This window comes from Oncorhynchus gorbuscha, linkage group LG02, assembly GCF_021184085.1.
Source record: "Oncorhynchus gorbuscha isolate QuinsamMale2020 ecotype Even-year linkage group LG02, OgorEven_v1.0, whole genome shotgun sequence".
Classification (NCBI taxonomy): domain Eukaryota; kingdom Metazoa; phylum Chordata; class Actinopteri; order Salmoniformes; family Salmonidae; genus Oncorhynchus; species Oncorhynchus gorbuscha.
Genome location: NC_060174.1, coordinates 10,350,238 through 10,365,769, shown reverse-complemented (window position 1 = coordinate 10,365,769; position 15,532 = coordinate 10,350,238). Strand labels below are relative to the sequence as shown.

General features: G+C 42.2%; 2 protein-coding genes across 8 annotated transcripts in view; both read left to right on the top strand.

Moving 5' to 3' along the window:
- ppp1r2 (protein phosphatase 1, regulatory (inhibitor) subunit 2) overlaps window positions 1-4,991 on the top strand; it is a 32,404-nt gene extending 27,413 nt beyond the window's left edge. Inside the window, exon 6 of the mRNA XM_046300827.1 lies at window positions 2,509-4,991. Coding sequence (XP_046156783.1) covers window positions 2,509-2,522 — 14 coding nt within the window. The 3' untranslated portion in view covers window positions 2,523-4,991. The remainder of the gene's footprint in view (window positions 1-2,508) is intronic.
- Window positions 4,992-9,114: 4,123 nt separating this feature from the next.
- The window catches only part of LOC123996920 (arf-GAP with coiled-coil, ANK repeat and PH domain-containing protein 2-like), a 72,900-nt gene continuing 66,482 nt past the window's right edge, over window positions 9,115-15,532 (top strand). For 3 of the 7 annotated variants that reach the window (XM_046300776.1, XM_046300770.1, XM_046300762.1), the window contains exon 1: window positions 9,115-9,556. In XM_046300776.1, the coding sequence (XP_046156732.1) occupies window positions 9,504-9,556 (53 nt within the window). In that variant the 5' untranslated portion in view covers window positions 9,115-9,503. The remainder of the gene's footprint in view (window positions 9,557-15,532) is intronic. The other 4 variants (XM_046300783.1, XM_046300793.1, XM_046300803.1 and 1 more) reach the window with 3 other exon arrangements.

The following is a 15,532-nucleotide window of genomic DNA, read 5'->3' as shown; positions in this document are numbered from 1 at the left end:
GTAAAATGTCTAGCTAGTAATTTGTTATGCTAACAAGCTAGCAAGAGGTTGCATAGGAACAGCATCAACTTCCGGTAGATAGGCGACGCTAGTACGTTCAACTGAAAGGATACAGTTGGTTTACAGTATACTAATAGTATGCCGTGTATATACTCATTAAGTATGTAGTATACAGTATGTTAGTATGGGTATTCGACTACACAGCTTTGGTCTTAAATGAATGAATAACCTTAATGTATTTAATTTGGTTTTGAACTGTCTTAGGAAGTGCGACGGAGATGACTATGGTGTTTGTGCCACTGCTTAGTAGTTCGCACGTCATGTGCATTTTTCAAATGTCAATATATATAGAGGAAATGATACCACTTTACAGAGTATGTCATTGAGATGATGTGCCAGCAGAACAAAGCCTATTTAGAGTTAGCAATCTAGCTCATGTGTTTTGAGTTCCCACTTCCTCCAGTGGTAAGTGATATGGGGCATAGCCTAGATCAATATGTACAACAAAAAAACATGCAGGCAAATGAATCTCTAAAGAGACAAACAAGATATCTGATTATAATGGATCCTATTTTAAATATCCATCATGCATTGCCTGAACATGTTAGATGACATGGCAAACTTGTATTTCTTTCATGTCTCGCTTGCCACTGGAAGAAGTCCGTCCAGAGCCCTCCCACACCGCTAGACTACAGGAGAATGTTCACTGCTAGAATAGCACTGGTGAAAGAGCCCTCCCACACCGCTAGACTACAGGAGAATGCTCACTGCTAGAATAGCACTGGTGAAAGAGCCCTCCCACACCGCTAGACTACAGGAGAATGCTCACTGCTAGAATAGCACTGGTGAAAGAGCCCTCCCACACCGCTAGACTACAGGAGAATGTTCACTGCTAGAATAGCACTGGTGAAAGAGCCCTCCCACACCGCTAGACTACAGGAGAATGCTCATTGCTAGAATAGCACACCTACTTGTAAATATGAGCTATGTAGATTATAGCCTTTGGTGAAAGAGCCAGCTCTACAAATACTACTCTTTGCCAACATTGGCTCATTTCTTGAGAGGAATATTAGGAGTGTGGTGCGTGAAGAACTCAAATGGTATTGCATTTCAAGTGGTATTAAATAGGTCTGAAGTCTTAAATTTAACCTCCGGATACTTTGGGTAAGACAAATGGGGGTTCTCAGAAACCTTAGGACAGGACTAGTCAGAAAATGAACATTGGGATCACACTCTGGCGATATCCATTGAAAGAGAGAAAATGGTTGATTGTGTTTTTGTATAACATTTACTGCAGCAAGCTGAGAGCGTGCTAAGAATCAATAGCCAATCCATCACGGGCTGGAAGCTATAGCGAGCCTTTATTGGTCAATCACGCCATGACATGGCCAAGCATTTTCTTTCTCCAACTTAAGCCCCGCCCACACTCTTTTCGCTGAGCTTTTTTTAAAATGTTCTTGCCCAGTTTACTTTGTTTGTAGTGAACAAACGTCACTGTGCAGACATCTCGGTGCTCTTGCTTTTCTGTTATTACCATGTATGTACAGTGGGGCAAAAAAGTATTTAGTCAGTCACCAATTGTGCAAGTTCTCCCACTTAAAAATGTTATATTCTGGATTTTTTTTCCCTCATTTTGTCTGTCATAGTTAGTGTACCTATGATGAAAATTACAGGCCTCATCTTTTTAAGTGGGAGAACTTGCACAATTGGTGGCTGACTAAATACTTTTTTGCCCCACTGTATATCCTGGGAGAATTGATTTGCTTCAATGTCCCTCAGTCAAGCACTCTGATTTCCTTCAAGCCTTGCTGAGTAATATCATATGTTTTAGCAGACGTTTTTCTTTATCGCAAGGGGTGGTACCGGGAATCGAACCCACAACCCTGCCGGTGCATGCGCCATGCTCTACCAAATGAGACATACAGGACCACAGGAAGCACTGAGTACGCTGTGGAGACGCTTCATTACCCTGTAGCCTGAAGTAGTAATATATAAACAGGGGGAAATGATAAATGTTCTCTTGGTTTTAAGACTTATGCCCTAGCGTACATGCATGGGGAACCTTCTAGAAAGGCAGTTGGATTCTGAAAGGGTTAGATATGTGTAAAGCTCCACATAAACGTTACCATGCCCTGATTTTAGTAGGCCTTCCAAATTGCAAGAAGTTATGCAGTTCCTCCGCAGGGGGACTGATGTGGCGCATTGGAGAAAAGATTAAAGGTGTTAATACTGGACTCAGCTGTTGACAGAAAACCGTCTGAATTGAGAAAGGGGCCCGTATTTAGGATCAGTTTGACCGACCCTTTTATTCATTGTGATTTAAAGGGCAAAACTGATCCTAGATCAGCACTCTGACTCCGAGACACTTTGAATACAGGCCCCATGTTCACTCTACTATAAGACTACTAAAATGTTAGCGTTTCTGTTGTTTCTCTGTTCCAGTTACTGTTGTAATGAATTCATGCATATGGTGCTGTCACTCACATGTCCTCTCTTTTTGGATTGCAGCTCTGGATTCCTAGAGGAGGAGGACACGCCACCTCCCCTGTCCCCAGCCTTTGTGTCTCGGCTCTCATAAAACATTCAAAAGAGACACTTTGCTACATGTGCTGGGCCATAGAGCAGGCCGCTTCATAACCTCACCTCGAACCCCCCCCACACGTGTGTATATTTCCCAGAAACACTGCAATGCAAAGCATATCGACCCTGCCGGTCACTTCTCCTCGTTGCGAAAGAGTCCCTCTCAAAAAGTTGCCGTCACTTCAAAGTAAACCAGACCTATAGGATCCGAGACCTTAAGACTGTTATAACAGACTGTTATTATCAGTGAGGACTCCTGCCTCACTCCTTGCTCAATCACTCACCTGCTCGCTCGCTAGCTGCAGTCTGTCTGTCTTTCTTTGTCCGACTGTCCTGGCTCCTCCTGAGCCCCTGGCAAAAGCTGTCGGAAACCCCACTTCGTAAAAAAGCAGCAGCACCCATTGGATGGAAGTGGTGGATAATTATGATGATGATGGTGGTAGGAGGATTTTGGTCTTTTTTGTTGTTGCCTTTAGTTTCCCCTGTACCCGTACCTGTTTTTCTGTTAATTTGAACTAACTACCAACATAACCGTCGTTGAAGAAACCTTGGTGAGAGAGCTTCTGTCCTGGGTTTTTGTCTCAATCTTCTCCTCCGTTCCCCTGATCTTGGATGTAGGTTTGTTTGGTATGGAGATAGGAACAGCAAACTTAACATTTACAACCAGCCCGCAAGGCACCTCGATGTCCAAGGTGACCAGCATTTCAGTCCTACATAATATATACACGCCCACTATAGGATATTTGGTACAGAACATACATGTCCATTGACTAATGGGAAAATATATGTTTCCAACAAGGTACCATCATCTTAATAGGGTGGCTAAATGTACTGGAATTGACAGCAAAACCAATTTATTCTCATGCAATAAAATTACCATTTTATTATGGATTGCATTGTGATAAGTAACCATAAAACAGTGTAATAATAACGTAATTTCTCACAGGACATCTGCATATTAAAATGGAGATGTCCAGGCTTGCCGTTATACCAATGGGACGCAGCTGTATTGTGCATGGCTACTAAAGCCTTGTGCTTATCAGCACTCATGCCATGTTCGCTCACGAAGATGATAAGAAGGACAACGTTTGGGAAAGGAAGCTCCCAGAGAAGGGTTTGTACTACTGATATGCAGGGGTGTATTCACTAGTAACCAAACAGGCCAAAACGGCGAGGGACTGACTTGCATTTTATCCAATAAGAAATGCTTGTTTTCATTGCAAAACATTTTGCTACAGTGTACACTAAGGAAAATACTCCAGGACTGTTACCTGTACAATGTCAATAATACTACTTACCATCCTGCAGTAGGACTTTTGGGGGTTTATGGGTTGATTGGCTGCATGAACGGAAAGATTTCTGGTATGTAGTTGATATTATGTTCACTCTTACAGTCTGTATGAAAGGTATGGTATTGTGAGGTCGTTGATTTGGATCAATTTACCCCCTTTTTAGTTTTTGCTTCCCGTTACCTTTTGTAATCTGCTAGCTAGCTTGGCAGACAAAATGGGTGATATCTGGGCAACCAAGACAGTTGGTTACTGTGTATTTATTGCCTCTATGATATTTACCTCATGGCACATCAATCTACATGAACCTCTGAGAACCACTGTTCTCCAGTGATAAATGAAGTCTTAAACATTGAGTTTTGATGTCCTCTTCCTGAATGAGCACATTTACAAAACATGTTTTTTGTTTTATCAGGGCATGTAGAGATGGTTTATTTCATCTCAGAACTAGACTACCAAGCCCTTTTAATTCTGGGGACTGAATGACCATATAAGCTAGGTGTCCATCCATTGGATTCTGTCCTCACGATTTCAAAAGCTCAGCAGTGCTGGATTCCTTTTGAAAATTACAGCATCACATCCACAGGAAACACTGATTGAAACACTGACTGTTCCCACTATCTTCCTTGCTCTTTGTTTTTTAAAATCTACTATTATCCAAATAATAAGGCAAGGCACATAGGAGAAAAACAAAGTCAATAACACTTAAGAGTTATTACTATGAAGATTTTTCTTTTTCTTCCAATTTTCAGGACTTAAGACAAAAGGATGAGGTTGTCTGTGAATCAACTTGTATGACATTAACCCGGGGTGGTTATTACAAGGCAAATGTGCCTATATGATGTATTTATGTGTATTGTGAATGAATAGGCTATGCTCATGTTCTTCCCTGTGCAGTTCAAGGCTTGGATTCTACTGGCTACTTGTTGTCTTGCTTATATTCATCCATATTTTCTTTCTTTACGTTGGACAGTGGACTAACATTCTGTCTCGTGATAATTTGTCCCCAAATAATGGACTTTTGATTTTTTTTTTTTGTATCTTTAAATTTGCAAGTTCTTAAACATAAGGATGTGTGTATTTTTGTCTCCCATAATTAAAAGATGCTGTTTATGAAGCGTCTGCTTATGAGCTTGGTGTTTTTATGTGGAAGTAGGATGTAATACCATTGAACACCATTTATTCTCCGGTTCATGTTTTTGATCCAGTGTACCTACGCCTAACAGATCGCGCAGTACTTCTCTATGGCCACTAGATGGCAATAGTATCAAATCTTCATGTTGAGAGGTGCTATTACTCCATGCTGTTAGTTCTGTGGATTCATATTATATACGTTCTCCTTTTGTATTAGAATAATCCATTGGCAACTAGGTGAGGTATGATACAGAAATTAAGGGTAGATGTATTTAATTGAAAGAAATATTTAAACTCATTATTTTTTTCCTTATTGTTTTTTTTCAGTTGCTAACAAGCGTCCGTCAATACTGAAGCCAATTTTTCAAAACTCTTCAGTCTGCATTACCAACATGCATTTTGGCCAAAGCTCACCTCCAAAATTAACTCAAAACACTTCATACATGTCTCAAAATAAGCTCGTTCAACCATAACACTGGCAATAATTCTCACGCAGAAAGCATTGTCACTCATAACACACGGACCTAAGAAATACTAACCGGGAGCATTACATAAATTATTAACTTTTATCTTTAGAAGTTTCTATGATTTTTCGCATCAGTATTTCATTATAGAATCACACTTATTCACTTTATTGACTGTAAAGTATGTAACAAGAATGAATCAGAAATGCAGCAATTTGCTTAAATACACTTGATTATTTTTTTTCTTTATCTTTGCATATAGTAATTTACTTGTGGAAAAATAAGTTGAAACAAAACAAATTCCCGAGATTCTAAGGCTGCAATAATTATTACAACAAACATGTATAGTATAATCACACATACTTGTACAGTCCTGTGAGAGTTCTAGTTCTCCCTCCCTCCTGCATTTGGCCCCAAGTTCTCATCACATCTTATGTCTTCTCTGGCGATGCATCTTGGAAAAATATCTAATGGAATGTCAAATCCAACCCTGGCAGTCTTCAGGAGAAGTGTCTCCACAACCCGCATTTATGGCATTCAGTAAGGACATCTGGTCATAAACCTTCCACGCAGAGAGAAACTCCTCTATGGGGTTTAGGAAGGGGGAGTATTGAGGCAGGGATAGTACTGACATCCTGGGATGTGCAGCAAACCAGTCTGTGACTGCAGCAGAGTGGTGGAATGCCACATTATCCCACAGAACAACTAAGGTAGGGGTGTTTCTTTCCCTATCCTCTGCGTGCACAAATCGATTATGCAGGTCATTCAGAAAATAAATGAACCTCTGTATTGTAGGGGCAAGTGAGTGGCTTGTGTAACAGCAAACCATCATTGGACAGTGCTGTACACATTGTGATGTTAGCTCCTCTCTGGCCTGGGACATCTATGGTTGCTCTCTGTCCAATCACATTTCTTCCTCGCTGTGTTTTTTTTCTTCCCCAGGTTGAATCCAGCTTCATCCACAAAGATGAATATGTGCAGTTTGAATATCTCCATTACTCTCTAAAATACAGTTAATACAGTTTTGCAGTACTTTACATTATGTATAGCTGTGTATGTACCCTGTTTGGTTTCTCTTGGTTTCTCTTAAAGGTTACAGTGTACAACTGCTTCCTCCTTATTGTATGTTTCTCTAGGACTCTGGAAATTGTCGTTGTGCTGACCGTATTCACATTCCCAACAGTGATATTGTCTTTGTGCTGACCGTATTCACATTCCCAACAGTGATATTGTCTTTGTGCTGACCGTATTCACATTCCCAACAGTGATATTGTCGTTGTGCTGGCCGTATTCACATTCCCAACAGTGATATTGTCGTTGTGCTGGCCGTATTCACATTCCCAACAGTGATATTGTCGTTGTGCTGACCGTATTCACATTCCCAACAGTGATATTGTCGTTGTGCTGGCCGTATTCACATTCCCAACAGTGATATTGTCGTTGTGCTGGCCGTATTCACATTCCCAACAGTGATATTGTCGTTGTGCTGGCCGTATTCACATTCCCAACAGTGATATTGTCGTTGTGCTGGCCGTATTCACATTCCCAACAGTGATATTGTCGTTGTGCTGGCCGTATTCACATTCCCAACAGTGATATTGTCGTTGTGCTGACCGTATTCACATTCCCAACAGTGATATTGTCGTTGTGCTGACCGTATTCACATTCCCAACAGTGATATTGTCGTTGTGCTGACCGTATTCACATTCCCAACAGTGATATTGTCGTTGTGCTGACCGTATTCACATTCCCAACAGTGATATTGTCGTTGTGCTGACCGTATTCACATTCCCAACAGTGATATTGTCTGCCAGCACTCAGTCCCGAATTTCCCGCCGTTTTTTTGCGTTGTTGCCAATCACCATGTCAACAATGGCAATTTCCTGCACGTCTGATAATATTCTGCCTCTCCCTCCTGCGGGAGGCAACCTTCGGATCCTACTGAAAAACACAAAACAATCAATATATTTCAAAATGTCAGTACATGTAAAAAATGTGAACATACTGTTTGAACGCTGCAGATTTGGTAGGTTGCACCCTTAAACCGGCCTCTCTCAAAGAGAGACCATGGTTTACAACATGGTCAATAATTGTGGCCTTTCTCATTATAGACCACCGCTCTTGGTCTTCCTCTCCTTTGTCCTCCACACATTCTCCCTCTGTTGTTGTTATACAAAATAAACAACAGTGGGCCAAAAATAGAACCCTGCGGAACACCTGAGCACACCTCTATGGACTCAGATTTACAACCATCTGCCATTACACATTGTGTACGATTTGATGATGGGTAATTAATAAACCAATCTAGAGCATGACAATTAATTCCACAACATTTTAACATTTGCACTAACACAGCATGGTCCACTGTGTCAAAAGCCTTTGACAAATCAATACAGACAGACATACAATGTAACTTCTTATCAAGAGCCCAGTGGATGTCATTTAAAATCTTCAATGTTGCTGAAACAGTGTTGTGGCCAGACCTAAAACCTGATTGCATTCTATTTAAGATGTTGTTTTCTTGGAAGTAGGCCTTTAGCTGCTTACTAAGGACTCCAGTACCTTTGACAGTACAGACAATGTTGATATGGGTCGATAGTTGTCAAGTAGCGAAGGATCTCCACTTATCAGGAGAGGCCGTACAAAAGCAGATTTCCGTAACTTGGGGCTTCCACCATTTTAAAGTAATCAACTGGTTGGGGATTCCTATGAGTTGGGAGCGATCGGCCAATGAAGAAGAAAATTGCCCAATTTTGGCACTTTTATGGGCTCTTGAGTGGAGTGATGCTGCGGTCTAAGGCACTGCATCTCAGTGCTAGAGGTGTCACTACAGACCTTGGTTTGATTCCAGCCTTTATCACAACCGGCGTCGTTAGGGTTTGGCCGGGGTGGGCCGTCATTGTAATTAAGAATTTGTTCTTAATTGCCTTGCCTAGTTAAATAAAACAATTCCGCTCACCACTAAATATGGTGATGAGAGGCAGTCTAGTGGGAGAAGATGGAGTGAGATGGATGGAACATTTTTATTTCTAGAGTTTTCTATTCCCAAAACTAGACTATGTTACCAACAGAGTGGACTACGTTTTTTGACTTTTAGCCTTTGTCAAAGTTTTTTTTTAAATTACATTGTTTGAGTGCAAGAGCGAATTGACTTACAGCAAATGCGCTGCTTCATAAAGTAGGCGTTCCATAACGGACAGCCAATAGAATCTCGCAAACTTGTGCTTGGCTCTGCCCACCTTCTTGCTTGTTCTGCCCACTATGATTAATTTGCTCCAATTGGACAACATCTCCCCCCCATCTTGGGTTAATTATAAACATCTTTGGCATTAACATGGGCAGGGCCATTTGAAGAGCGTCCACCATTTTAATTTAGTCGACTGGTTGGGACTTCCAACGTTATTGGCTGATCCCTCCTGGTGACCATGTTGGTGTCATGTCCAATCGGGTTATTAAGAGGGCTCAGCCAATCTTTAAGAAGACAATGTACTTCATTCAGTATGGTCTATACTGTCACAGACGCTACACTCACACAGATTACACAAAGAGGAGTCCTCTATTTATCTCTATGGGTACAGTTCCCGACTATACCACATGTCCAGCCTCCTAGTCCCGAAGAGAGCCTTCTCTTTGGATGGTCCAAGTATCACTCAAGTCGTTTTTTTCATGGATCAGGAAACACTGGACACGATGATTCGTAGATACAGCAGCAGCAGTTTGTAATTGTATGCGTGAAATGAAAAGCCTCATCCCACTTGGCTGCTATAACCTAGCTAGTGAAGCGATATTTTCCTATTCAATTTAACAAACAAAAAAACAATATCCTTTCAAAAAAATATATCTATTTTATTTAAGTAGTTATTTTACTTGTAATTTGTTTATGGTTGCATTGTCGGGAACCTATTATTTGTCAGCCAGCTTTGCCGACGTGTTGTGGATTGATTCCCAGCTCTTTAACGGGGTGGCCGAGTCCAAAACAAGGGACAGCTGTTTATAATCCTAGTGTTTTAATCCCTGTTTTTACTTGTTCAAGAAGATGAAGATAACGGTGGAATTCGAGGAATGTCTCAAAGACTCTCCGAGATTCAGGTAGACCAAATGTCCTTGCTACTTTGTTCCTCCTACATTTATCTGACAAGTTGGTCAAGTTTTATCGAGCTAATATTACGGAGACGTTAGTTTGCTTCTTGTCAAACAAATAAATAATTAGCTTTATTAGCTCAGGGGACTCAGCTCTTGTCCCCTTAGCTAGCTAAATTACCTAACCATTTATCTGTGTATGTGAGACGGAATAACAAAATGTCAGTACAACGACTAGATTTTATTTTATTCTGAAGAGGAATGGTAAACTAGCGAAGTGCCAGGGTCAACTCAGTTGTACAGTGCCACATGCATTGTAACCTCATCACAAGCACATATTTTCTTTGGTTTGTTTGGTGGATGGAAGGTTGTTCATTTTTCATGTTGGCCATAAGAATATATGACATCTCCAGAGGTCTCAACTGGCAACCATAAAGTTGCAAGTTTATTGTTGCTCATGATCCTACAGTAGTAACAAACATTGCAGCTTGGTTCTAGGTTTTCAACAGTGCTGTCATTGACCTCCATTTACATTGTCTTCGAGAATAGTAGGCAGTTAGTAGCTCCTAATATAATGCCCCGTGCTTGCTTTGAAACTGTAGAAGATGCGTCTGCCTCTCAGGTTTTCCACCTTATGTGGTTTAATGTTTTTGCTTTTTTGTTATCAAATTGTTATTTCATCCTATTCAGTAAAACGTGGGCTTCCCGAGCTTTGAGAATGAGCCTCCACTTCCTCTCGGACTGCCCCCTTCTCCCTCCTGCAGCGCTGAACAACATCCTCTCTTACAAAATGACAAGCAGATGTTAGAAAGTTGTTGGCAGGAAACGTGGAAAGAGGCTTTAAAAAAAAAAAAAAAAAATGTTGTTGAATGAAAACATTTCCTCAAGGATCAGCTTGGGGGATGAACAAAAAAGCCTTACAATCAGCTGAGCTTGAAACGATGACTGGTACTCTGGTTGGCACTGGTTGTGGCACCTGCACTTTCGTTTTGGCTCCTTCACAAGACTCAAAATGCCTGCAATATCATAATATACGCCATTGAGCAGATGCATTTAGCCAGAGCACCTTAGGCATGCGTAAAAAAAAAATGTTTTAAAATTATTTATTTTTTTTACATATGGGTGGTCCTGGGAATTGAACCCACTATTTTGGGATTGCAAGTGTCATGCTCCACCAACTGAGCCACAGGACGTTGTCATATCACACAGCCTAGTTTCCCTATCTGAATAATGTAAGAGGTGCTGCTCTGCTCTAGTGGACTGTCTGTGCCACTATTTAATTTTATTTTTTGTATTTATCATATAAGGCAAATGTTTTTGCTCGTGATCGTGAGAAATGGCAGAGGTATCTTAGTCCAAAGGGTTTTACTGGTTAATCTGGGAGCTCAGTGCAGTCCACTGTGACAGGTAGACCTATGGACAGAGCCCAGGTTTCTACTGACCCCTGCACTGTGACAGGTAGACCTATGGACAGAGCCCAGGTTTCTACTGACCCCTGCACTGTGACAGGTAGACCTATGGACAGAGCCCAGGTTTCTACTGACCCCTGCACTGTGACAGGTAGACCTATGGACAGAGCCCAGGTTTCTACTGACCCCTGCACTGTGACAGGTAGACCTATGGACAGAGCCCAGGTTTCTACTGACCCCTGCACTGTGACAGGTAGACCTATGGACAGAGCCCAGGTTTCTACTGACCCCTGCACTGTGACAGGTAGACCTATGGACAGAGCCCAGGTTTCTACTGACCCCTGCACTGTGACAGGTAGACCTATGGACAGAGCCCAGGTTTCTACTGACCCCTGCACTGTGACAGGTAGACCTATGGACAGAGCCCAGGTTTCTACTGACCCCTGCACTGTGACAGGTAGACCTATGGACAGAGCCCAGGTTTCTACTGACCCCTGCACCGTGGGGGTCGTCGCTTCCAGTCACATGACCCTAAGCACCGCTGGGGTTCATTGTGGGTTAGAATTTGCCAAAGATCCTTAAACAACATACATTCTTTCCACTTTGACCACCATTGCTTCACTCTGTTTTCCATCGTGTTTGATTTGGCAGAGAAGAGGACAACGAGCGAGCGAGTAATGGATGAAAACGGGGATGCAGACCAGCAAAGAACTGTCTTTTGACATCTGTTTCCATTTGTGTGTGTGCACTTTCAACTCTGTGTCCAATGAATATTTTCTTTTATTCCCAAGTGGGTAGGCTACACCCCACATTACCACCTCTAAGGTCTCATTTTTAGATGTAGCCGAAGTTATCATGTTGCCCTGAAACCTGTTTTCAACAACTTCTCCGGGACTCGGATGCCAAAAGGCTACTGATTCTGTATACCTTATTTGCGATATGTTATGAGATTGCTGAAATAAATACTCTAGCTCACTTATCTACAGTCAAAGTTTTCAGTGACAGACAGGCCGAGACTATATGTAAGCTTTTGATGAACTTTGAACCAAATTTTAGGCTTTAAAGCGCTTGTCAAACTCATTCCACGAAGGGAATGATTGTCTGCAAGTTTTCGCTGCACCCTTGTACTTGGTTAATTAAGCTCAATAATTAGTAAGGAACTCTCCTCACCTGGCTGGCCAGGGCTTATTTGAAAAGAAAAGCCAAAAACCTGCAGACACTCAGCCCGTCGTGGAATATATATATTGTGACAGTTTGGTTTTGCGCACTGTTGTTCGACACATTCATTTCAGCCTACAGTATATTCAGCATTTTGAGGAATTTTGCTGTTTAATTTTGCAATTCTGGATTGTCCTTCATGTTCTCTTTCCTCACCCTGTGACATTCTTTGTAATTGAGAGTGATGCAGAAACCGAGCTTGGCTGAGTGCCGTTTACATGATGTCATAGGCCGCTCGATAGTGGTAGCAATTTGACCTGCCTCATTGACAAACCCACAGCTGACACCTCATCACTGACATTGATAATGCAGAACAGAGGACCGGGATACATTCACCACAGTTCAAAATGTTGATGGTGGGCCAGCCAGTCCCTGGGCTAACTTTAGTTAGCCTTTGAGTTTGTTCCTCACAGACGGCAAGTGGTGGTTGTACACTAACATCTTTGCTACCCTTCAGGTGAGCTCATTTGCACGCCCGATGTAGCCTCAGCCTAATCTACGATTCCCTCTGGATTTTACGGGATACCATTAGCAATGAACACACAGGACCTATTTGCTTAACCGACTACTGAGCAGCTGGAACACTACTGGGTACAGGAGCTAATTAAATATTTATCACTGTCACTTGTTAAAATAGGTATGATCAAGGTTGAGGTTTGTGGTTATGACTGATTTTTTTTGGTACACCTTTAGACCTGGCCTACAGTTGAGCAGAGCCCTTGAGATGTCTGTCAGCCGATTTACACTGCAGCAGAGTAGTGGTATGGAGATCGTCTGCCAGATTTACACTGCACCAGAGTAGTGGTATGGAGATCGTCTGCCAGATTTACACTGCAGCAGAGTAGTGGTATGGAGATCAGAGGACTTGTGAAGGACTTGTGAAGCACTATGTTACACACTGATTGTGGTTCTCCCTTGGACTGGCTCCCTAGTTACTGTAACTGAATGACACACCCAAACACACATGCTTACTCATTGAGTCACTTAGCCTTCACCATATGGGGCCATACTGTACTTCGCCTAAGATCCTTCATTTGAATATTACCACCAAGGATTTTATCTTGTTTGTTATTCCTTGGAGTTTGTGTGTAATGGTGGGTTCTTAACCCAGCGGAACCCCCCTCCCCTCCAACATCCCCGTTCTCTAACAATTACAGGATATACGCCACAGCACAGGGGCTCGACCCCGGTCTTTAATTTTTCCGTCTAGAGTTACAGAGAAGTATGAAGTAGAAGTATCAATCGTTGGGACTGTCATCCTGTCCCTCTCAAACCACACTTCCTGCTTGTCTCGTAGGATCCTACATGATATCGACGTCCTCAAAAGTTGTCAGGAAGAGGCTGTGAGACATGGCTTTTGATTTGGGAGGTGTTACGGGGATTACAATTCCTGGAACTTTCAATAAATTCCCAGAAATCCTGGTTGGAGGATTTTGGATTTTCTGCTTATTATCTCCTGATTCTAGGGTACACCAGGGAATTTATAGACTTCCCAGAAATTTGCAACCCAATAGTGTGACTAACCTGTTTTAAATACCTCACTCCCGCTCTTAAGTCTACCACACAAACCCCTCTTGGCTCACAGCCAGCAAACCTCCTCTAAGTAGCCAGAGGTTTACACAGGCAACGCTCAATGAGTCATTGGGAGGGAGTTCATTTACGTCTGTTTTTAGAATCGATACAGGTCAAAACCAGTGCTCCAGAACCTCTATGGCCATTTGATTGTCTTTGTGGTGTGGGCATGGGTGAGAAGGTTGGCTGAATGTAGGCTAAACAGACTCCCCACTACTCTCTGTCTTGACAAGCCTGTCCACACCCTCCCACTTGTAGCTCTGCATTGTGAAATGGTATAGTGGATTGTGTGTGTCAGCCTGGGCGACTTGAGTGGTTTGGCCTAAAAAGGGTGCTATATTTATGAGAGACTTGGTACAGATGAAGTTGGACTTACATATGTGCCCTGTTGATGTCAAAGCTCCCCTAAACATCGAACTAGGATCAGCTTTCTCTCCCCTGATGAACTGATTCTAAACTACAGCAGCCAAACCCAAAACATTCTTGGACCAGTGCCTTGAGTCTACGTCTACCTCGTGGCCTAGACGGCCTCCTCTGTCGTTGCTGTCGTTTCCCCAGACCTGACTGAAATGAGTCTTCATGTACCTGTTTCAGCCTCCCGTCATGCCACACACCAGCCTGAATCTCACTCGCACCCGAACTGCACGAAACACAGTTCCTCTGTCAATTTTTGAATTTTCATACCGCAATAAAGGGCTATAAACAATTGTTCTGTTGTCTGGCTTTTTCTGAGAGGGAAATCTGTATTCTCATACTTTCACACTGACTCAAATGAAGAGGTTACTGAGTGTGCAGGTCTTGCCGGTCAGACGTGGATTGTGAAATGGAAGTAGACCAGATGACTCCCTGTCTGCCTTTTTGGCACCTAGCGGTCTTTATTATTAGATGGAGAGACGCAGATACCTGCATTTTGGCCAGGATCCCTGTGAGAGGAAGACGGGACACCTCTTATCTCCATAATGTTGCTTTTATCACAGCTCAGCGTGAGTTCTGGTGCTGCTCGGATGGAAGCTGGACTTTAATTATTTTAATTTTAAAGCCATTATGAAAGGATGTGGTAATAACCAATGTATTATAACGATTTAAGATGTGTTGGCGCAAGATGCAATCATTCTGCTACTGTAGGAGCCTTTTTATGAATGAACAATATTCTTCAAGTGAGCGTCCCAATTTCATTATTCTGCATCGACGCCAGTTTTCTTTGCCGTGCATCCTGTATAAAGTCTAGCGCTGCAGACCCGAGTACTGTCTGCTGCTTTACCAATGCGTTTTAATGTTTGGAAATGCTGTGAAAGTATTCAGACCCTTTGATTTTTTTTTTCTCCACAATTTTTTCTAAAAAGGATTAAATAGTTTCCCCCCCCCACCTTATCAATCTACACACAATACCTCATGTCAAAGCAAAAACAGGTTTTTAGAAATGTCTGCAGATGTATTACAAATAAGAAACTGAATTCACATTTACGTAAGTATTCAGACCCTTTGTTGAAGCAGCGGTGACGGCTTCAAGTCGTCTTGGGTTTGACGCTACAAGCTTGGCACACCTGTATTTGGTGAGTTTCTCCCACTCTTTTCTGCAGATCCTCTCAAGCTCTGTCATGTTGGATGGGGATCGTCACTGCTCAGCTATTTTCATGTCTCCCCAGAGATGTTAGATTGGGTTTAAGTCTGGGCTCTGTCTGGGCCACTAAAGGGCATGAAAATAAGAATTTGTTCTTAACTGACTTGCCTTGTAAAATAAATACATTCAGAGACTTGTCCTGAAGCCACTCCTGCGTTGTCTTGG